Below are 23,815 nucleotides of genomic sequence, written 5' to 3' on the forward strand. Positions count from 1 at the left end.
GGGGGGTTAATAGATGTGTCTTCTTTTGGAGCCACATAGCAACCCGACTGAGTGGCTACTTGGTATGATGCTTCAGGGTATTGTGGTGTGTTTGTCAGCCACACTAACCTTTAACTTTTATGAATTATCATAATCATCATATGTCCTTATTCTCAGTGGTGAGTTGATAAATGTTTGACAAGTGAAATGATTTGTTGTACTACCACACATTCCGGCACGTTAGATTCGGAGTTTCCAGTCTACAGTTGGCTTAAGGGAGTAACAATTTTGGATTTCCGCTCTCATTTTTTCCCTGTCTAATTTGGCTTTTGATTTTACCCTCGTCCCCTGGCAGCTCAGCTCAGCAGTTTGGATGTTGCATGTGTGTAAATGACTTCAGAATAAAAATAGCCTTTTAATTTGGAAGGGTAAATGACCATTTCTTGCTTCCTGCTTTTAACCAGTATCAAAGTTGAACCCATTTTGTGTGCTTACCCTAATTACACAGCACTTTTGCTCCAGTTTCTACCAAAAAAAAATGAGGGAAAATGAACAAAAGACAAAACAGATCTTTCATCTCATGATAATCATTGGAAAATTCTTGATCCTGTGGTTACCTAATCGTCCATCTAGATGTATGTGATACACTTAGGTACATGTTCAAACATGTTTATCCAGTCCACACAGTATCTCTCCACACCAATCAAAGCCAGAAGACCACAGCAGAGACCCCAACTGTCAGTGGTGGCTCATTTAAACTGTAGAAATGATCTACAGACATGAGAAAAATACTTAGTCAACTTACAGTTATGGCACAACATTGATGTAAAAAAATTAATACTACCAGAACTTTCCTGGCCCTAAACTGTAAATGTCCAGGCAAACATAATGTAAGATTTACGTTTGGTAGTTTGCTTAAGCTAGTTAAGTAGCGCTTATCTTTTTTTATATACGGATGAACGATTCCTTGTTCTTTCCCTCCTACATAGTGGCATTATTTACCCATTCAGATCGAAAATGCAAGTAGCTGTCGGTACTTTAGCTTTCATCCTGGCAGCAATTTAAGGTGACAGATTCTCTACAACATACATGTAGATGTCACTGAACAAGGAGCTCTGGGAGAGATGTTGCCACTTTCAGGGATTTAATTAAAGCTATCGGGGCAGAATATGGATCACAAGACCACAAAATTTATGTTTTCCCTTCGTATCTTTGTTTTTCCTCCAAGGATAGATGATCCAAGTACTCTTGCCTCGAGACAGGTGAAAAAACAAAAATACACTGTAGTCCTGCAGTACTACCGACTGTCCTCTATTTGCAGTCATGGTGAAGTAGTTTTGCCCACCAAGATAGCAAGCTCGTCACATGACTGAACTTTGTCACATTTCTCAAAATACACAATGTCTAGTTCTTTGCCTTCTTGATTTATAGCGATTTAAAAACCTTTCGAAATATCCAATTTTCCTCTTTTCTTTAGTTCTATACTCTCCAACCTGTCCAGTTTTATACTTCAAAAATGTTGTTGCAGTTATGGTCTCTTAAATTTCTGTTGCACTCTCCATCCTCCTAACAATCTTGGGACCTGCTATCTATTTTTAGCTGCCTGCTACCACCTGTGGTGACCCTATAACTGCTCCTGCAAAATGTGCGTTGGGTCTGATCCCAGTCCCAATGCAAGGCTCTAGACTGGGGAACCATGACAGTATCTTCCTCATTATAGGAGATTCCCAGCATCCCTGGCTTATCGGGATGCCTCTGGTTTTGTCAGGGATAGCAGACCATGCCATCCATGAACGCCTCAGAGATTTGTGCTTCCATCTTAAGGAGCCAGTAATGCTGAACTGAGGGAGAATTTTGTCTTTGGAGTTATCTATGAAGACAGCTTGTAGGAATTGAAGCACTAGGAAACAGGTCTATAGCGTGGTGGGAGCGAGAGTGCTAAATGTTTTTCGAAAAGTCCAGTCAATATGATGGTTATATTTACTCAGCCATGGATGACCTAATAACTGTGGTATACGGGTGCTTTGAATAGATATAACTGGATTTGTATTGTTACCAGAAATGGAAAGTTATTGGTTCAGTTCAATGTGTAATATCTAGGAGACGGGTTCCATCAATTATCCATTTACATTATATACAACTGCTTTCATTGCCTCTGATACTTATCTAGACTCTTTCTCTTCAGTTGATCGTTAGTTAGTTAACTTCAGTAATTACTTCTTTCAAAGCATCAACATGTTTATTAGACCCCATTCTGCCAAAGAAGCTTAAAGATGACCTACCAATGATCAACCCATCTCTATTAATGGGCTATGTACCACAGGCCTTTAAGGTGGCAGTAATTAGACCATTACTTAAAAAGCCATAGATGTTCTAGCTAACTGGTGAATCTCCAACCTTCCTTTTATTTGAAAAGTTCTTGAAAGAGTAGTTTTAAACAGCTAACTTAGACTAATGGTCAAGAGTTTTGGAACGCACCAATTTTCAGTAAATCAAAGTGGCCAGGGGTCACTGACTATCTTCTATACCTTCACTCCTTTTACTCTTCCAGCTGACCAGTACTCCCTCATCTCTGGGTGTCTTAAAGAGTTGCTTCATACCTATGGAATATGTAACTGACTGAAGAGGGAGCCTCTCATTCAGAGAACCAACATTACAATGTAACCATTTTTGTTTGTTTGTTTGTTTGTTTTTTTATGTGATACATACCATGTATACATAACGTTGCTGGCTTGGGTCCTCAAAGCGTTATCCCACAATACTGACAGAATGAAGATTTCTTTCTTTTTGCATTTGCTTTAATTATAGAGTATGTGTGGTTATGTATGTAATTATAGGTAAATAATAAATGGTGTTCATTTCAGTAAATCAAAATGCTTAAATGAACACACAGTTTGTAAATTAAACTGTCACTCTTTCTTAGCTCACCTGCCTGACGCTATTAGATTGTGATCAGGATAACTTTTCAAAAGTAATTTGTGAAGTTACCACTGTTGTGTCATATGTGTAAATGCATATAAGTCTTTAGCCTTGGACATGTAAAATAGGCTGAAAGCAACAAAACATAATTTTGCCTCTTGTTAATGTCCTAAACACAAATTTTATTTGTTTTCTTTTTCTTTTTTTCTTTTTTCTTTGTATTAGTAAGTCATTATTCTAGCCCTCCGTGATTTGCTACCATATCGTGGGGGAGGGGTTTGGGTGTCCCAGGGATCCCAGGGGCTATGTTGTCCAGGGGCTTCTGACCCATGGTAGGGTCTCCCATGGCACGCAGAACACCAAGGGTAGTTCACCCTGCCCAGGATTGCGTTACCGGGGCCCCCGCCCTGGAGCCAGGCCCGGGGAGGGGGCCAGCATCTGGTGGCTGGGCCTTAGTCCATGGGGCCTGGCTGGGCACATCCCAAAAAAGGGACATGGCCCCACCTCCTGCAGGCCCACTACCCACAGGAGGTGCCGTAGGGTTTGCGTGCATTGTGTGCTGCACACGGCCAGGAGGGGAAGCCTTGGTGAACCAATCCCCGGCTACCAAGACTAGCAATTGGAACATGGAATGTCACCTCTCTGGTGGGGAAGGAGCCTGAACTGATGCGTGAAGTTGAGAAGTACTGGCTAGATATAGTTGGGCTCACCACAGCTTGGGCTCTGAAACCAGTCTCCTGGAGAGGGGCTGGACTCTGTCTCAGTGTGGAGTTGCCCCTGGCGGTGGGCTGTAGTGGGTATCCTAGTATCCCCTCGGCTTGCTGCCTGTACATGGGGGTTTCTCCCAGTGGACAAGAGGGTTTGTTCCCTGTGCCTTTGGGTCGGGGACTTGGTCCTGACTGTCGTCTGCGCTTTTGTGCCACTCGGCGCATAAGTGATGACGACAGGGCGCCACTCTTCTTGGAGCCCAGCCTTCTTGGGGTCCCTTGGTGGGGTGCTGGTGGGTGCTCCGCCTGGGGACTCTGTTATCCTACTGGGAGACTTCAACGCTCATGTATGCAATGGCAATGAGACCTGGAGTGGCGTGACTGAGAGGAATGGCCTCCTGGATCTGAACCCAAACAGTGTTTTGTTGTTGGACTTCTGCGCAAACCGTAATTTGGTATAACGAACACCATGTTTGAACACAAGTGTCCATAAGCGCACGTGGCACCAGGACATGCTAGGCCGCAGGTCAATGATAGATTTTGTAATCGTATTACCAGACCTGCGGAGTATGTAAAAGCGGGCAGATCCAAGTCATGCTGGAGAGATTATATCTCTTGGCTGGCCTGGGAACGCCTTGGTGTTCCCCCGGACAAGCTGGAAGAGGTGGCAGGGGACAGAGAGGTCTGGTCTTCTCTGCTTAGGCCGCTGCCCCCTGTGACCCGGCCACTGATAAGTAGAAGAAGATGAATGGATGGATGGATAGTATATTAGTATTAATGGTGTATTTTATAAGCATTTCAAACTCTAGTAGATGGAAAACTTTTAAGATTGGGTAGCGTGAGTGAGGTAGTAAAAAGAGTGCATTTACAGAGGTTAGTTTGTAGCACATGTTGAAAAAGAAGAAAGAAACTATACAAAGTAGTATCTTTGAGGCTTCTGTATAATTACTTTGGTCAAAATAGTAAATGGACTGATATTCAAACAGGGTTTTTTTTTGTTTATTTTGTATTTTTTTACCTTTTGAAATGCTAAACCTTAGTAAATATATCACGGACAGTTTGGCGTTTATTAGTGCCTATGGACCCTTTGATTAGTGGATGTCATGCACCTTCTCCTTAGTCACTGTACATCATGTATATAAAATCATGTAACCAGACTTGGTTCCAGTTCTCTTTGCGGTAAAGTACTGCTTCATGTTTCTGTTACAATGCACAGCGGTGTTTTGTGTAGTCTTTTTTTTTTTTAATAAATTTTTTATGTAAAAGCTTGTATTTTATATTACAACCTTCACATACTTTAAAAAGAGTTTGCATTGGATAATCACCTGCTAATTATATTCACAGCTCATAGCTGATGGACTATTCACCTGTCCCTCATCTACCTTTCTGCTCAGTGTGTAAGATGTTTACCCACTCCTCGGCCTCCATTAATAATAGTGATACCTGGATGTCCTCTAATTTATTGCTTTTAAAGTCGAATAAAACTGGGGTTATTGCACTTGGCCCTTAGAAACCTGGTGTCTAACCAGATATGTACTTTAGATTGGCCTCCAGTCACATTGCAGAACCTTTGAGTCATTTTCTCAAATATGCAGGACTGCTTTGCTTCATTTTGTGCAATATCCTTAAAATTAGAAACATTCTGTCTCTGAGTGATGCTGAAAAACTGGTTAATCTATTCATTACTTCTAGGCTGGATTATTGTTATTGATTATTATCAGGTTGTCCTAAAAACTGCTTGAAAAGCCTACAGTTGATCCAAAATGCTGCAGCCAGTGTACTGCATGGAACTAAAAAGAGCATATTTCTCCTGTCTTGGCTTCTCTATATTGACTCCCTGTTAAATCCATGATCGAATTTAAAATCCTGCTATTCACATTCAAGGTTTTGAAAAATCAGGCCCCAGCTTATCTTAAAGACGTCATATTTCTGTATGACACCAATAGAGCACTTCACTCTCAGACTGCTGGTTTACTTTTAGTTCCTGGGAAATTTAAAAGTGGAATGGAGTTTTCAGGCCCCTCTTCTGTGGAACCAGCTCTCACTTTGAATTTGGTAAACAGACACCCTTTCTACTTTTAAAGTTAAGGCTAAAACTTTCCTTCTTGACAATGATTATAGACAGAGCATAGTGTTTCTTCTGATTGTCAATGTTTTCTCCGTTTTGTTTTTTTTTGTTTTTTTTTATTCCTTTTTTTTCCTGTAGGGTATTGTAGGGTCTTTACCTTATACTAGAAAGTGCCTTGAGGTAATTATTGTTGTGGTTTGGTGTTATGTAAATTGAATAGTGCTGTCAGCACTAATCTTGTTAAAATAACGTTAAAGCTATTACCGCATTAACGCTGCAAATCTCCGTTAGTGAGTTAACGTAGATGGATGCTGGGTGAATGGAATGGGCTGGGCTAGAGCCGGGGTGTTGCTCATGCTGCTTTTGCCCTCCCCTAATGGCAGGGTCACCGGGAACGAATGGGGTTGTGCCTCGCGGCCATGGTTGTGCCAAATGATGTCCTTCCTGGGCTCTTATTAGCTGTCTCTTGGCTCTTTGCAGTGCTTTGGACTGTTCTTCCTGGCTGTTTGTGCTTCTGGGGTGAGTCTTCGATGAGCTGTCTGGCCTCTGTTAGATCTTGGTGAGGGTGTTTTGGGTTTGATCTTGATCGTCAATGTGGGTCGCAAGGCCTGAGGTCTCTAGGTTTTTGTGGCTGTCTGTCACAACCATAGGTTTTAGTGTTCTATCTTTGGTGATTTGGGTGGCCGTGATGGGAATGGAGACATTCTCACCATGTGAATCACCATACTGACTGCTGTTGTTTCCTCTCTGTCCTTGGGTGTGTGTTTATTTATTTATTTTTATTTAGGTGACATTATCACTTCTAGACAACTTCATCAGGTGGTGACAAGATGACACCATACTAGCTGATCAACAGATCTCAGTAGCTCTCTGGAATGTGTATTAATTAAACAAAAATATGTATTGTTGCATTTTCAGTATGCTCCTTGTGGCTTTGCAGAACTCCTTCAACCACAAGCATTCTTTGTGAGAATGAAGACAGTGATTAGATTTCAAATCATGATTTCCTCCTTTGATTCTGTGGTTCTTTACCTCTCCTTACTAAATTTGAGATTTTATTCAACTAGCAACATCTCTCTGAAGTAGCTCTGCTTTCAGTACATTTTTGTAGAACTCCAGCCTGCTCTCTGAAAATATCAGAAATCTCAGAGAATAAGAGTGTAGGGCATAAAAAAGGCATAAAAGTGTAGATGAGTGTAGGATGAATAATAACAAAGACAAGGGTCAATACACTATGCTACAGGAGGAGATCAGCACACACATTTTCAGCAAGATAGCCAGGAGAGGGAAGGAAAGTGTTGTGGTGTGCCAGACAGCCCTCAGTCAAAACCCCAGCACATAGAGCCATAGACTGGCCTCTTAGCGCTCAAAGGGCCTTTTCATGACAGAGGCAGCAAGCTCTTGGAATGCAGCAGCCAGCAGCCCTATTCAGCTGCAGATGGAAAAGCATCCCATTGCCCCAAGTCCCTCATTTTCCAAGGCATTTGATACATGTAATCAATCACAGCTGCTGCCTGGTTTGACCAGGCCTTAGGAAGTTTAACTCAGTTTTTGGTTTTCTTGGTTTTTACTATAGTGCAGCATAAACATTAGTTTATTAGAGTCCTTAATACTACTTTGAACACAATTATAAAGACCTTTGACAGCACTTATTAAACCTGACTGTATCCCCATTAAGTGGATCCTAGAGGTTTGCATGATGATGGTTTTGTCTTCTTAGGCTTTGTCTTTCATTCTTGTAGTGGATGATGTAAAATGTAAATTGAGGACTGAATGTGATTTAACAGAAATGGCATTTCTCATTTGACACAAATGTGCAGGAATAAAAAATAAAAATTGCAACATTGTACTAGCTTTGCTGTGAAGGTTATCAGTCATCCAGATCATGGTAGTCTAAGGAACCTGGAAATAAAGTGACTGGATTTTTATTTATTTATTTAATTATCGAAGATGTTTCACCTCTCATCCAGCCTGTAGTGGTAATGGCTCACACCTGTTTTCACACCTTGACTTATGTGATGAAGCACATGATTAATAGTGGGTCAACGAACCTCTTATAGCTGATTATTATTATTTATTTTATTTTTTATAAATGGTTGAACAGACATAGCACATATTTGTTGGTTTGTCACTCTATCTTGGTATACCATGAAAAATATATTCACATTTATCAAGGCACGTCTTACCTTTAACAATGATATGCCTACCTCCTCAAGCATATTTTTGCATGGGCTACATGTTGTGGAGGGGTTTTTCTTTGCCAAAAAGACAGTTTTGCAGGCATCCACTTTAGTTTAGTTTGCAGAGGGCCTCCTTCATTTACATCAAATGAAAGTTCCGCATTTAAAATTCTGGGAGGCACTTTTACATTCTCACTACTTGGGACAAAGCAGAATTTTAAGCACCACCTTAAGATAAGATAAGATAAGATAAGATAAGATAAGATAAGATAAGATATACCTTTATTAGTCCCACGAGGGGGAAATTTCAAGGATAGAATGCAAAATTTTAGTCTGTATTTTTAAGTCTTTGCAACATCTTGGAACCTCCACCAGTTTGCATGGTCTTGTTTTTATTTTAGGTTTCACTTGAACTCATTCCCTCAAATTCTGTCCTCCAGATAATCCGGGCCTCTCAGTAGGCATAGGTGGTGTGGCTGAAGCTCAGAGTGGAGCTGCGCCAACAGTCGAAGGTGAGATTGAAATTCCTTTTGTTTTCTGATGCTGTTTGTGTCAGTTATGTACACACCTAAAGCTCAATTACTATTGGACTGTTTGTATAATCCATATCAAAAATGACTTGTATTTTGCTGTTTGCTGTTGCTATGCACTTCTTTCTGTTGTGATTTTCACAGTGATTTAGCCAATTTAAAAGAGAGCCACATTCAAGAGACAGAGAAAACTCTGACTTTAAGCTTGACATAGCTCACCAAGCCATAATCTCACTTTATAATTTCACCCAATGACTTGGTTTCATCCTACTGACCTCTGTCATCACATCAAAATGTCACATTTGGACTTTTTGAGCTTGTCTATTGACTAAAATCAAATGCTGTGGTCACGAGCTACATCTGACAATGTAGATTATATCTGGAGAGCTACTTAGAAGTAGTGACTAGACAGATAAACTGTTAATCAAGGAAGGACCCATTGGTCTGTATGCTAAAAACTAGTTGGGAATATTGCAAGTAGTGTCAGTACTTTAAGGGAAAGATTCAACACTGATGCAGAAAGACTGAGTAGAGTGTTTCCATTCCTAATTAGAATATATACAGCATTGTCTTGTGACCCATAGGCCCCGAGCTCACCCAAACTCTGAGTAAAGCACATGGCAGATTTAAATAATTATTTCATAGTAATATGTCAGACTCCCATCAGCAGATCAAAACATTATAATTCACAATTTCTGTTGCTGTCTCAGTATCTTTGATTTAGGAATAGCTCCTCTGTGCAGTTATCAGCTGCATTCCTTGAGTAGTTGTTTCTGGGACAAACAAGCTATTGCTCTTAGTAGGCCAGGCTTTTGAAACTTGCAGGAAAGTCTGTTTTGTTAGAAAGCTGCTTTTCATTACTTCTGTCTCGCAGGGATAAGCCTAATCAATCAAGTACTTGAGCTTTGATATTTGATACCTTACTAGTCCCAAAGTAGTTTGGACTTCAGCCAAGAATGATGATGGCCCTGTGGATCACTGAGTGTTGGCCGGCAGGCATTCTGCCCCAACCTGTGCTGGACTACATTACATTCTGTAAGTGACTGATAAGAGAATTAAAAATGTTGCTTCACAATAAAGTTATGCGGCAACACTCTTGAACCGGAATCTTAGCTGTGGCCTTAACTTTTTCATTTTTCGTGTTGTGAATTGCAGCAGAGTTGTGTATTTTTGACAGATTATCATTTGTCAAAATAAAGAATAAATTAGCCTAAAAAGCCGGCGATGCCCTTACACTATGCAGCGGTTAGCTTCTGAGTGTTGGACCAAGACTGTCATAGTGCAGGGACCTCTGGTCACACCACAACTTCAAGCCAGGCAGTCACTGGAGTAGCAGCCAGGACTGCATGGAAATGATAAAGAACTGTGAGGTTGTGACTGACCCATACAAGGGAGTGTGGGGTTTTGTTTTTGGGGGGGCGTGGGAGGCAACTGTGCAGTTCATTGTTTGTTTTGACTCCTTTAATCACTAATGCTTTTTTCTCCTTTCCTAACTGCGCTGCCCTTACACACTTATTCTCATAACAGAAAAATTAACAATTTGTGATTAAAGAGCTTTATGATAACATTACTCTTCTGTAGCCTGTGAGTAGAAGTGCTGTGTCAGGATGGGAAATAGGCCACAGATCTGTTTTTCCACTGCATGAACTCCAGAATCTGTCTGCTGCTCATAAAGCAGAAGTACCAATAGCCATAATCTTAGTGTGTATTTATCATTATCTCTGCACCTATTCCTTTTTATTCCCTTTCTTTACGTGTGTTAAAAAATATTTTGGTAAAAGTCCTGAATCAACTTATTTATTCAAGTAGAACTGAAAAAGTTCAGGCTCTGAAATGTGATACAGACTGTAAAAAGTAGGTCAAAATGTTATGACAAAAAAACAAACAAACAAATGTTATTGGAATCTAAATTCTAACTTTAATGAATTTTCTAAGATTGAATTGATTATGTAGGACACAGTGAAAAAAAAAAAAAAAAGAACTATTGTTGTGTATATTTTGGCAGATGACTTTGCCTCCACATCTAAACAGAAAAATCAGTACAGTCGGGTGTTTTTAAAAAAGTGGGGCGCAGCAGGTGGGGGACAGTAAGATCAGTTGTTGTTGTTATGTGTTTTTATAAGCAAATAACTGAGGTATTGTACAACAATTCACAGTTCCTAGAGTGAAGACTGTCATGCAAAACTATCACGTTTAGTAAATATCCTCAGTCCAGATTTATCCAGGGAATCAAACTATTTTTAGTGTACTGAAAGGAGCTTGATATACCGTGCAATTATGCTAATTTTGAAAGTTGCCGTTTGTGAGGCTGTTCACATGGATTGGGTTTCTGTTTTGTCCCACCCATTATTCCAGTGAAATTGGGCTAAATAACAAAAACACTCATAAAATACAGTTTAACATCTTCCAAAATTAAGCTTAATTCTATCATGAGTGGGTGTGTGGCAGACGAGATGTGGATCCAAGTGCAAGACTCGAGAAACGGGAACTGACTCAGAAAAGAAGCTTTAAAGCTAAAATCAAAGAATTAAAAAAACAAAACAAACAAACAAAAGACCTAGCAGGGCTGGAGCAAGGGATCATAATACAAGGAATCATCAGGGAACCCATGAACTAACAGACACACAACCACAAGGGGCGATGCGACAAGGGGCAAGCGGAGAATCGGACAATAATTACAAAAGATAATGAGCCTAGGGAAAAACACACTGAGAACAAATCAGGGATACAAAAAAAAAAAGGGAAATGACTCTCAGTACACAGACAAAAGACTTTCAAAGTAAAACAACAAGTAATTAAGAAGTTAAAACCTAACACAGACGGAGATTTAACCTGCAAACTTGATATAATGGCATATCAAGGAAAACTCAGAAGTTAGGGTTTACTTTGCTAGTCTCGTAGTGGGTTACTATGAGCAAAACAGACAACAAGAACTAAGGCTACCATGATACCAAGTGAGTAGAGACAAAGTATAAACAATAAACTAAGAACCATACATTAGTTATTTACTTTTTTTTTCATTTCTGGAAAATTGTGTACATGGTTCATTAATACTGGACTGTAGATTGGAGGAAGGTGCTGTGAACAGATGAGTCCAAATTTAAACTCTTTGGTCAGCATTGTCATGTTTATGTCCACAGTAAACCTAGAGACTGTTTTGATTATAGATGTCCTGCACCCACAGTGAAACACAGTGGAGATTCAAATGTGGAATTATTTTTAAAAAATTATTATTAGTCCTTTATTTATCCAGGTAAAAATCTCACTAACATTCAAATTTCATTTCAAAGAGACTTTAAGACCTGGAAATGGAGTTCCAGTTCTGTAAACTCCATGGGCAAGTGAATGAAAATTGATGGTATCACGAACAAGATGGTCTACCACAATATCTTAGTGCTTCATCAGCCCTTCTACACTGAAATTGATTGGTCATGGGTTTATATACCATGAAGACAATTACCCCAAGTATGGTTCAAAGCTTTGCAGAGCTTTGAAACGAACAAAATTTTTATGGAATAATAAACCATCACAGATAAGTCCATCAATCCAGATCAAAACTTCTAGACACAAATATGCTTAAACACCTTCAAAACGACTAAAGCCCCAACTTACAACTTGTCCAATACGAAATTCTCCATAGAACCACACTAGAAAGGACAAAGGATGTTCCAACATCTTCCTATACTCTTGTCTCACACCCTCTAGCTGGAGCAGTAATACTATGATTATGTGATGGTTCAGGGGTTGATCTGGCTGCATCCCAGTTTGCTGCTGGTTCAGGGGAGCCGTCTGCTTGTGTGCTCACAATTATTAAAATAGGTTTCACTGCAAAGAATAAAATCAGAGACACACTGTACCAATTAACAATCAAATGCAACAAACTTGATGCTCCAGATGTTTTATTAGACAGAATGCTACTATCAGGCTTAAAACCAATGTTTTACTTCTTCAAGGATATTTTTTGGAGTTCCAGAAGCCAGTCAACAACATCACGCTCTTTCAGGGGCAGACAGCCACCCTTCATTGCAAAGTGGCAGGAAATCCTCGACCGTCTATCCGCTGGCTGAAGAATGATGCCCCTGTAGTACAGGAACAGGGACGCCTAACCATCCGCAAGACAGAGGCAGGCTCAAAGCTCCGCATCCAGGACCTGGACACAACAGATACGGGCTATTATCAGTGTGTTGCATCGAACTCAGTCAAAGTCATTTCTGCCACAGGTGTTCTTTATGTCAAACTAGGTAAGACTGAAGTTTATTTGTACTATAACATTTAATTTTAAGGCTTAACTGTATGGGTTAAATAATTAATATTAAGTGTTTATTTATACAACTTCTGTTTACACACGTCTCAGTGAGGTCAGTGGCTTGTGCAGGAAGCTTTTACTAATCATAAAAACTGCAATGTTTCTGACTGTAGAGCCAGTCACTCCTTATTTTCATGTACTTGTTTTCTTTCTGATTTACAGGACAGATGCCCACACAAGGCCCAACTGAACCGTAAGTAGCCATCTTCTTGTTAATAGTGTGTTACGTGCGTTTGTCTGTTTGTGTTTATATGTTTGTAAGTATTTTTAATCAAGGATTTTTATTTTTTTTAACAGTTTTTGCTTGTTTTATTTTTTGTTTTGTTTTGAGGTTGGGGTTGTTGTTGTTGTTGTTGGGTTTTTTGTTTTTTTTTGTTTTGTTTTTTTTTAGAAATTAGCGAATTTTAAGTGTCAACCTATAGCACACAGATTGTGGCTATAAGATGTTAGTGCCTTTATGTGTTTGTACAGTTGCTGATGGACATTAGCAACTGTGGTCAGATGGTATCAGTTTATTTGTCCTTCAGGAACTCCCTGCATACTTTTGTAAAATTTAATGGAAATTGAAATTAGTTTCAGCAGTCTCCCTCAAGCAATGCTAAGATTGTTAGTGCTTGTATTAAGACCAAGATTGTTGTCTCTGACTGATAAATTCCTAAACTGCAGTGAAAAAATGCACAAGAAAAATTGACAGTACTGACCAAGCCAATAACAGTAGCCACATGCGGCATTGACTGGACATGTAGTTACATTGTTTTGATGGGTTTGCGGGTTTGTGGGCTTGCAGTTATGACATAGCTACATTGCAGATTTCCCCTTGAAACATAGATCCCCAGTAATGTCTGATTTAGACTTCTGCAGCTGTAAGTGGACGCCTTTGTTGCTGGCATTTGTGCTTGCACTAGTTTAAAAACCTCACCTTTGCTCCTCCAGAGATGGCTTTTGTCATTGCAGCCAAATAGCTCAATGTTGGTCTCATCTGATCATGGTCAGTACACTCTCACTCCATGGTGATGTAAAACTCACTTCACTGTGGAGAGTGACAGTAGTATTCCAGCAATTTTCAGTTCATGTTAGGTGTGAGCCTTGCTTGTAAACATCCCTACCAATTTCCTCTATCCTGAGTGTGACCGTTTGGATCTTGTTTCAGACCTTGGCAATGTGGTGACACATCTGAATAACTTGGGCACAATTGTTTGAACTGCTGGTCTCAGAATCTGCAGTGGTTTAAACTTGTGTGAAACTTCCAACTTGTATAAATCTACAATTCTCCTTCTTAGATCATCACTGAGTTCCTTGGACTTTGTGAGTAGTGGTCAATCCAATGAGTGCTTTCAAACTGCTGGCAAAAAGAAACTAGTAGTTAATAATTATCATTAACAAGATGTTAACAAGATGTTAGTACACCTTGGTCTTGATAAGTTAAAAGAACCTGTACAACCTCTAGCACCACTTATTAAAATATATAAAATGTATGCATATATTTGAGTATATATGCATACTTACAATATTAGAGAAAAGTTGATTAAAAATGGATGCCGTACAAGCATCACACCCTAAAAGAACATTTCAAAGAATTCAAAGCCCAAAATTAGCATGAGATGAGTGTAGTGTATATAAATCTTTTGCCCCAAGTGCATTTACCTTAAATACAGCTTTCTCTGTCTACTTTGTCAACTGTGTTGCATTAAACTTTTGTGTCATAAATCTTTGTAATGTTAGGTGACCTGAAATTACTGTTTCGGAAAGTCTTATATAAGGAGGTTGAATAGCCCAAAGTATGAACGGTAAATTAATAGTAGTGGAAGCCACTGACCTCTTTTGCTGCTCCTTTCTGTTTTTCACTAGTTTCTGCATTTGGCTAGGGCTAGTGTCACTGCTGCTATCATCAGCATCTTTGGACCCTAAAGATGTTTTACAGGTAGCCCATCTCCTTCATGATGGCAGAACAAACAGGATGAGCACTGCCAGAACCCTTCAAATTGACATCCACTAGGCACTGGTGTGAAAGTCTCTGGCTAAACAATAACATACAGACTTCATCGGGCTAGCCTAAGGGACCGACATCATCTAGTCGGCTCTGTGTTCATTAACTAGCACTGAAATGGTTTTCCAACAGTCTTGAAGAAGTTCCCAGAGATGCTGAGCACTTGTTGGCCCTTTCGCCTTCACTCTGCGGTCAATTTCATCCCAAACCATCTTGATTGGGTTTAGGCCAGGTGTGTGTGGAGGCCAGCCCATCTGGCACAGCACTCCAACACTCTCTTTCTTGGTCAAATAGCCCTTACACAGGCTGGAGGTCAGTGTCTGGGGTCATTGTCCTGTTGAAAAATAAATGATTGTTCAACTAAGCACAAACCAGATGAGATGGCGTGTTGCTGCAGGATGCTGTGGTAGCCATGCTGGCTCAGTGTGCCATCAATTTTGAATAAATCCTCAACAGTGTCACTCGCAAAGCACCTCCTCCTCCATGCTTCATGGTGCAAACCATGCACGAGAGGCCATCCGTTCACCTTTTCAGTCGCACAAAGATACAGCGGGTGGAACCAAAGATCTCAAATTTGGACTCATCAGACCAAAACACAGATTTCAAAGATTTCCACTGGTCTAATTTCTAATCTCACATCTGTGAAGTGAGAACATTTCATCGAATACATCATCAAAAAAACAAAGGGGGACTACTTTGAGGAATCTAAAATATAAGACACATTTAGAATTATTTATCAATTTTTTTCTTTGCTACATAATTCCATTGATCATGCTTCATATATTTGATGTCTTCAGTAAGTATCTACAATGTAGAAAGTAGTGAAAATAAAGAAAAAACATTAAACGAGAAGGTTTGTCCAAACATTTTCCTGGTTAATTACAGGAATCTAAATTATACTGAATTTCTGGGTAACGTTTAAGAGTTTACAAAAACTGTATAATATATCAGCTGACATTCATGCTTGATATGGGTTATTTAAATATGCTTATTACAGAAGACCAGTATGCATGTGTAATGTGCAGCTTACATTGCAACAGACTACGTATATTTTTGAAGCAACAGGTTACATCTACAAACAGCAAAGATGTGCAGAGCGTATAAAGGCCAGACATCATATTACATCACATTTTCTCCTGAAGTCATTTAAAGAATTTAAACCTGTTTTTTTTTCTTGTTTTTTTTTCTCTTTAGGTCACGTGAAAAACATTTTTGCCAGCCATATCGTGGCATTGCCTGTGCTCGATTCATCGGTAACCGCAGTATCTATGTCGAGTCTCTGCAGAAGCAAGGGGAGAATGAAAACCGCATTACAGGTGAGGAAATTAGGCATCCTTCATGGTTGATATATTCCTTAATTCTAAACTTTAATAATATCTGAAATTTCCAAGCAAACAGTTAAAACTTTTTCCACTTTTTTTAAGCTGCCCTCACTATGTTTGGAACATCCACCCACCTGTCTGATCAGTGCTCTGAGTTCGCCATCCCATCCTTCTGCTACTATGTCTTCCCTCTGTGTGATGAGCAATCTCGGGGCCCTCGGCGCCGTCAACTCTGTAGAGATGAGTGCGAGGCTCTGGAGAATGACCTTTGTCTTGCTGAGTACACCATTGCCAGATCGAATCCTAGGTTACTCATGCAGCTTGAGCTCCCAAGCTGTCACTTGCTGCCACAGCCAGGAACACCTGCTGCAGCTTCCTGTATGAGGATAGGAGTACCACCAGAAAAATTGGGTTCATGTAGGTGGATGAATGCACACACAAAAATGTGTAAAAATACCCCAGTTATGAAACAAATGTGCAAGCATACACCCCATTACTGCGTACTATGTTCAGTCAGGGTCATAAATATGTTCTTCTGTACACCACCATTTTGCTTCATAGTCTCATATTTTCAAACTAATTGGACATTTACCTGATAAGTTTCAAGGACTATTACATGATAAAATAAGCAGATAAAAGATCTAGAGATGATTTCATATGGATGCATTTCATAGCTGTTAACCAGCCAACCAGCCAATCCCATATTGGTTGTTTGATTTGAAATCCAATCTGGTAGTGTAGAGAGGAAAAATTACAAAAAATTATGTGTTGTCCAAAAAACTTACTTACCTAACTGTATTAAGCAGGGAGGTTCACTCACTGTAAAACTGACCAAAGCTGTATCGTAGACATAACTTCCAGCCCTGCGTTTGTAATTCTAGGTACCATTTTAATTGTTTATATATTTTTATATTCTGATTGGTTATTGTGGTTATTGTGGTTATCTCTTTAATGCACAAGAGGTCTACAGTGGCATACACAGTTTAATTTTAAACCACCAAATTTCCCTAAATAAAAGTGCATTTTTTGTCTAAACCACTGATGGGAGACTGATGCATTTCATAAATATAGCGGTTCACATTTACCTTAGAAATTATGTTGCACCTATTTTAATTTTATTTCACAAATTAATACAATTTTTGCGTTTTAAAAAATTGAGTCAATAAATAACCTGCAAGGGTAAACATAGAACTGGGAGCAGAGGATCATATATTTTACTTTCAATTATAATTAATACATCATTTAGCACTCATTAAATTCTCAAAATTTCAGACACCTGAAATTCATTGTCTGTCTGTCATTGTCCGTTCTACAGATTCCCCCTCAGATCACAGCTGCTATAATGGAAGTGGAGTTGACTACAAGGGCACAATCAGCATCACTAAATCTGGTCACTACTGCCAGCCATGGAGCGCTCAGTACCCGCACAGTCACCAACTGTCTCAGGAGTATCCTGAGCTCTGGGGAAGTCACAACTTCTGTCGTAATCCAGGAGGCCTAATGCAGGCACCCTGGTGCTTCACCCTGGACCCTCTGGTCAGGGTGGACCTGTGTGAAATCCAGCCCTGCAGTAAGTAGCATAAGGGAATTTCCTCCTAAGTTATCAGCTGTTTAAGGAAATCCCAAAATATATAGTGTCTTGGTTTGGTTTTATGCCACCCCTTGTTTCCAGAAGTGCTGCAATACACCTAGGCATTAACTTTTCAAGCATACTGTAGTTTTGAAAGTACCTATACTGATGGGGTGGAACATCATTGTTTCATAGGTTATTCCCTCATTAGTGTTTTGATTCTGGTTGTGGAAAGTGCTCTCTTGATACCTTGGTGTTTAAAGTTGACTATGAAGACTATGGCATGTGAATCACATCATTTTCATTTTCATAAGACAATTCAGTGAGCTTTCTTGCTCTGTGAATGAGGCCATTATCATCCATCAAGAGGCTACAACCATCAGGTGATCACTTAGAACAACTCTGTGTTGATTTACCATTGTAAATCACTTAGACCCTTCCCTCTAAGTGACAAAGTGGACCTACCGGATTTCCTCATGGGAGGGCTCAAGGTTTTCCTGACCTGTCTGTATATTCCATTTAAATTTAATTTATTTTTTTTAGAGTGCCTCAAGGTGATTTTATATTGCAAGGTAAGGGTCCTGCAATGTTAAAGAGTAAAACCCAACAATCAGATGTTCTCCTATGAACAAGCACTTTTCAACAGTGGGAATAAATGAACCTCCTCTCAAAAGAATGATAGATCTGAGAACCTGGCATCTATTGTGAGAGGCTGTTCTTTTGAACCAGTTTTTGTCTGAGTGTATGGCTGGGTCTGAAGTACACTGGGACACTCAGACAAAAACTGGTTCATCCCAAGGACAAAACTCCTAAACACAAATTAAACTACATAGTACATGCTGTTCAGTGCAGCGAGAAATGCTACATTGGCGAGACCAAACAGCCACTTCATAAATGCATGGCACAACATAGACAAGAGCCACCTCAACAGGGCAAGACTCAGCTGTACATCTGCATCTAAAGGACAAACGTCGCTCTTTGAGGATGCCAATGTCCACATTTTGGACAGAGAAGACAGATGGTTTGAAAGAGGAGTGGAGCCATGTATGTCCATTGTGAACGGCCATCTTTGATCAGAGGGCGGGGTTTACAGCACGACTGTCTGCCATCTATACTCCAGTTATGAGATCCCTTCCCAGTTGCCTTAATGCCCACTCACATCCAGGGCCACGTGATCTCACTAAATCACAAGATAAGATAGGTCTCACAATGTGTTCACCTGAAACCTTGGCTGCTTAATCAACCTTTTCAAATAAAACTTCTTAATCTTTCAGTCAACCCAGAGCTCATAAAGGTGCCTTAGGTGCCTCAGCCTTAGAGGTGCTAATTCTTATTCCTGCCACTTTGCACTTGACTGCAAACTGCCCCAGTGTGAGATTGAAGCCACTACCTGACAGAGCCAACAGAATCACATTATGCACAAAAGGCAGATGCAAGAATCAATTCAATTACATTTTATTTATGTAGTGCCAAATCACAAAAACAGTCACCCAAAGGTGATTTATATTGTAAGGTAAAGACACTACAATAAGAGAGAGAAAACCCCAATAGAGATTAAAGAGGGCAGGGAGCTAGAGATTAATAATAGCTAATGATTAAGTACAGAGTGGTGTGTAAACAAACAGTGAATGAAGAAGTTGAGTGAGCAAGAAAAACTCAGTGGATCATAACTAATGGGGGTTTCAGAGTCACCTGATCCAGCCCTAACTACATGCTTTATAAAAAGGTAGGTTTTTAGGACAGCCCGATGATATTAATTTACAATACTCCGGCTGAGAGGCAATAAATGTATGAACTAGTTTTTCAGGATCATTCTGAGAAAGGATGTTTCTAATTTAGAGATATTACACAAATGCACGAAAGCAGTCCTACATATTTGTTTAATATGGATTGAAGAACCTATGACTGTGAAGATTCTTCACAGTATGGTGTCAAACCAGAGTAAATATCTGATTCGACACCATGTTTCTAAGATGTTTAGGGCTGAGTACAGCAACGTTACTTTTATCTGAAGTAAGCAGTAAATTATCAACATCATCATTGTCATCAACATCTTTATGCTTTTAAGATATTTGTACAGTTTAACTAATTGTTGTATGTCATCTTGTTTCATTGACATTTGGAGCTGTCAATGAAGCAGTCTTGTACAAAGCAGTCAAAATGTATACTAGACCTTTGAATGATATGCCTTAAAAAATGATGTATAATGTAAACAGAACTGGTCTTAGCACAGAACCCTGTGGTACTCATAATTAAACTTTGTGTGTGAAGAGGACTCCCCATTTACATTAATAAATTGGGAGTCCATTAGGTAGATGTGATCCTTGGCTCATTAAAAGTAATGGGGCTCAAGTTCTGTGTAGTTGGGCAGGCATTAAAATGGGTCACTGAGTCACATAATCCCTCACAGGTCCCAAGAAGGACACAGTCAAATGCCTTCCGCAAGTCCACAAAGCACATGTACACTGGTTGAGCAAAGTCCCATGCACCCTATTATAGAGTGGCTAAAGAACTAGTCTAGGGCTCCTCGGCCGAGGGGAAAACTGAACTGTTCCTCCTGAAATTGAAAGATGATTTCCCCCTATTATACCTTTGTGTATACCTTATCAGGGTGGCCGAATAGCACAATCTCTCTATGACTTGAGCACAGCCGCTGGTCCTCCTTTTTAAAGATGGTAACCAACAATCCAGATGTCCCACCCATGGCTTTAACGAACTTACTTAAGAAAATCTCATACACCCCTTTGGGCCCATGCCACCAGGGAGTTTTTTTTGTTTGTTTTTTAACCTCCCTTATTGACCTTCCCTCCAGTGATGAGCAAGGCATCCCCTTGTCCTCAAACTTTCCTCTAGAGAAGTTTTGAATGTAGGATTAAAGAGATGAGTATTCCTTCCACCACTTGGCTATATCCTCAGTTTGTCTGTGGAAAATCCATATTCCATATTCCCATCCCCTCCTAAGTCACCCCTACTAAGACGGTTTACCAGAATTGTTTAGAGGCCGACAAAATGTTTGTTTCTGCTAGTCCCACAGGAGTCCCACAGGCTAGCCAAGCCTGATAGGATGACGTCTTCTCCTTAATGGCTCTTTTCATCTTCTGTGTCCACCATCTCGTTCGGGGATTATCACGTTCTAAATCTTTTAATCTAGAAGCAGCCAGTTGTCATTCACAGGAAGGCAAGCAGCTAAGCAAACAAATCCAGCAAGGGCAGGCAAAAGCAAAATCCCCCAAAAATATTTACAGGAATTAGCCCACTGACATGGGCAATGTTGTGAAATGGAAGGTGCTGTGGTATCATTAGTTTTTTTTTTGTAAACAAAACAAAAAACATGGGTTTTGATATTGCATCATTTGAGATTTTTTTCCATGAATCTCATTTTGACAGGTACACTTTTCAGATATTTCAGAAATACTTAAATACTTTTTTAATGTTTATTCACACAATATTTGAAATATTACAATTATTCTACAAAACAGATATTTTCTCAGATTATGTTTAAAGCTATAACAAAAGAACGTATGATTAAGAAAAATAATACAAAACATTGATCGTCACGACTAGAAATCTGCAGCATTTTTTCTGCAATGTAGACCCCATCAAGAAAACCCAGTTTTAAAGCCAAAGATTTCAAAGGCATGTTCTTAACCATCCACAATGCTTTCCTATTAATCTGTTATACAATATTGCATACCTTTTATTATAATTTTCTTTAAAAAAAAATCATCCTATTGAGCAGCACACATCATTCTTAAGAAAAGGGAAAAGCAGTTTTCATAGTCAATTGAGTAAACTTAATTTTCAAAAATGAAAAAAAATAAAAATAACATGTGCTTTTGATGCTGCCAGTTGGTCACTAGGTGAAACAAATAAGCACAACTTCTGGCTGCAGAGCTCCATTCACTGTGGATTCAGGCTCCGCTACAATAGTTCATCTAGATCAGGGATGTCAACTATAAGGACCGGGGGCCGGCATAGACTCTAATCTGGCCCTCTGAACAATTTATATTTTTGGACAGCTTTTCCTCCTGACAAAGACCTCACCCACAGCCAGCCACTATACACCAAAGTAATGAAGTAATAGATAAACAATTAAATGACAGAAAAGCTCCTGTTTTTCACTGTCTACTATAGAAATTTTGGTTTTATAAATATGGGACAGTCTGGGCAGTGAACTACCAGAACTCGTTCTGTAATTTTACACATTTATCATATCAAGAAACTCAGTTGTACTTCTTTAGCCTATATTAAGAAATCTCAGGGATTAAATGTGTAGTTAAGCATCTTTATGTTGACAGAAAGTGGAGTTTCACCCATCTGGCCCACTTCAAGGTTCAAGGTTCTTTATTTGTCACATGCATAGTTATACAAGTATAACACACAGTGAAATGTAGCCATACAACGCCACACATCTAAGGTTGATAAGTTTATACTTTTATTCATTTAGAAATCCAGAAATACTGTTCATAAAGAGACTAGCAAAAAAAAAACATTAAAGAACTGATTTGGGTAGGTACTTCCATCTATGGTTATTGGTAAAAAATTATTGTTCACTGTTTTGAAAATTAGTGAACAAATGCTGATAAGTAACTTTTTGCAATTGTGGAACAAGTACGTCACTAAATCCCATGCTTAATTAAAAGCAATAATGCTACAGTATATGTTGTACATTTTGTAAATAAAAGTACAAAGGTTTTGCATTACAATATACTTTAAATTCTATATAAGAATCTGCACAACTGAGAACTAATTCACTGTAGCCAAATTACACCATCATTTATTAGCTCATTTGTATTTTATGCTAATCTAATTCTGATAAATGGAGTTCACAGTGAAATATTTGCCTTTCTATAGTATATCTTTTCATGAATAAATAAAAAATTTATAAGAAAGATTTGCTCTGTGATTCACATCAGTAACTTGTTTTCTCGATTAAAGTAAAGTTTGCCAGTCTGCATATAGCTGTTGTTTCTATTGTACTGATTTATCACTGACTTCACTTTGATGGTATTTGCAGTTACATGTGTCCGCTGCAGGCTGAGCAAAAACGTTTTGTTGGCAGGTTTAAATGTCTCTATTATTATCATTTCTAAGTACCTGGGTAGTTTTCCTTTTTTTAAACTAGAATTTAATTTTCTGCTGACCCTTGAAATGTTGGAAAAATACATTAGAAATTATTTTCAGAACAGACTATTTAGCTAAGAACAGCTTCTAACTTTACTTGCTTCCACTCTAAAAGAAAGATTTTTGATCTAATCAAACAAAAGAGTGTCTGTTTCACACATTCACTGAGGGACAGAGATGCAATAAACTGTTCCTGCAGCACCTTTTGTTCACACAGGTCATTTTTAACACAATTTGACATTCACACACAATCAACTGGTAACACTAAACTACGCTGCACACATGGTGACAAAAGATCATTATATATAACTGCCCTATTAGCTATCATGTGCCTGCAGAGATTTGGACATGAGATTTACCACCATCACGTAGCTTTTCACATTACTCTGGCAAAATGCCAATACCCACAAAGACTAACCCCAGTTTTGGGGAAACACACATTTGTTACTTACCCTTTCAATACATGAGTACAGTACAGTCTTAAAGACTTCTTAGTGATAGTTGTCAGTATTTCCCGTGCTCCACAGCAAACAATAACTTTTGATATCTAATTCGGCACACTTTATTTTCCAAATTGTAAACAAATGCGGTGTAAAACAGCGCTGATGTTGCTGCCATGGTGAAGTGTCCATCATAACCAATCATATTAGGACACTCCTCCTTCCTTTGGGCTCCACCTCCAGACATTTTAAAAGTCAGTTGCAGCTACCTGCAGCAACATGCGTAAAGCAGACACTTCCACGTGTGTTCAGAGTTCCGCGCACCAGAAATTTAACTGCGCGAGTGGCAGTGAATATAAAATAATTTTCATTTTGTATATAATTTGACCTTGTTTCTGTTATTATTTCAGAGCCACAAGAAAACCCCAGGAAGGAGATCCTGTTTATTTTAATACCTGCAGTTGCCATCCCATTGGTTATCGCTTGTCTCTTCTTTCTGGTTTGCTTGTGTCGCAATAAACATAAGGCTTCAAATGACACACCACCTCGTTCCCAGCTCAGCAGCTCACCCTCCCAGGACACGGAGCTGTCGCCCCTGAATCATCAAAAACAACAGGTAGCAATAATAATAAGAAGGTAACATTAAATAGGGTCACAGTAAATGTGATTTACATACATTTGTT

The 23,815-nt window shown here is 39.2% G+C and overlaps 1 protein-coding gene across 1 annotated transcript in view; it reads left to right on the forward strand.

Moving 5' to 3' along the window:
- Window positions 1-23,748, forward strand: part of ror2 (receptor tyrosine kinase-like orphan receptor 2) — a gene marked incomplete at its 3' end in the record, with an annotated part of 35,407 nt that extends 11,659 nt beyond the window's left edge. Inside the window, exons 2-8 of the mRNA XM_005751961.1 lie at window positions 8,294-8,365; window positions 12,337-12,624; window positions 12,852-12,882; window positions 15,871-15,992; window positions 16,101-16,415; window positions 17,314-17,568; window positions 23,543-23,748. Coding sequence (XP_005752018.1) covers window positions 8,294-8,365; window positions 12,337-12,624; window positions 12,852-12,882; window positions 15,871-15,992; window positions 16,101-16,415; window positions 17,314-17,568; window positions 23,543-23,748 — 1,289 coding nt within the window. The remainder of the gene's footprint in view (window positions 1-8,293; window positions 8,366-12,336; window positions 12,625-12,851; window positions 12,883-15,870; window positions 15,993-16,100; window positions 16,416-17,313; window positions 17,569-23,542) is intronic.
- Window positions 23,749-23,815: the final 67 nt, after the last annotated feature.

This window comes from Pundamilia nyererei, unplaced genomic scaffold (genome assembly GCF_000239375.1).
Source record: "Pundamilia nyererei isolate P.nyererei 1_Seehausen unplaced genomic scaffold, PunNye1.0 scaffold00335, whole genome shotgun sequence".
Taxonomy (NCBI): Eukaryota; Metazoa; Chordata; class Actinopteri; order Cichliformes; family Cichlidae; genus Pundamilia; species Pundamilia nyererei.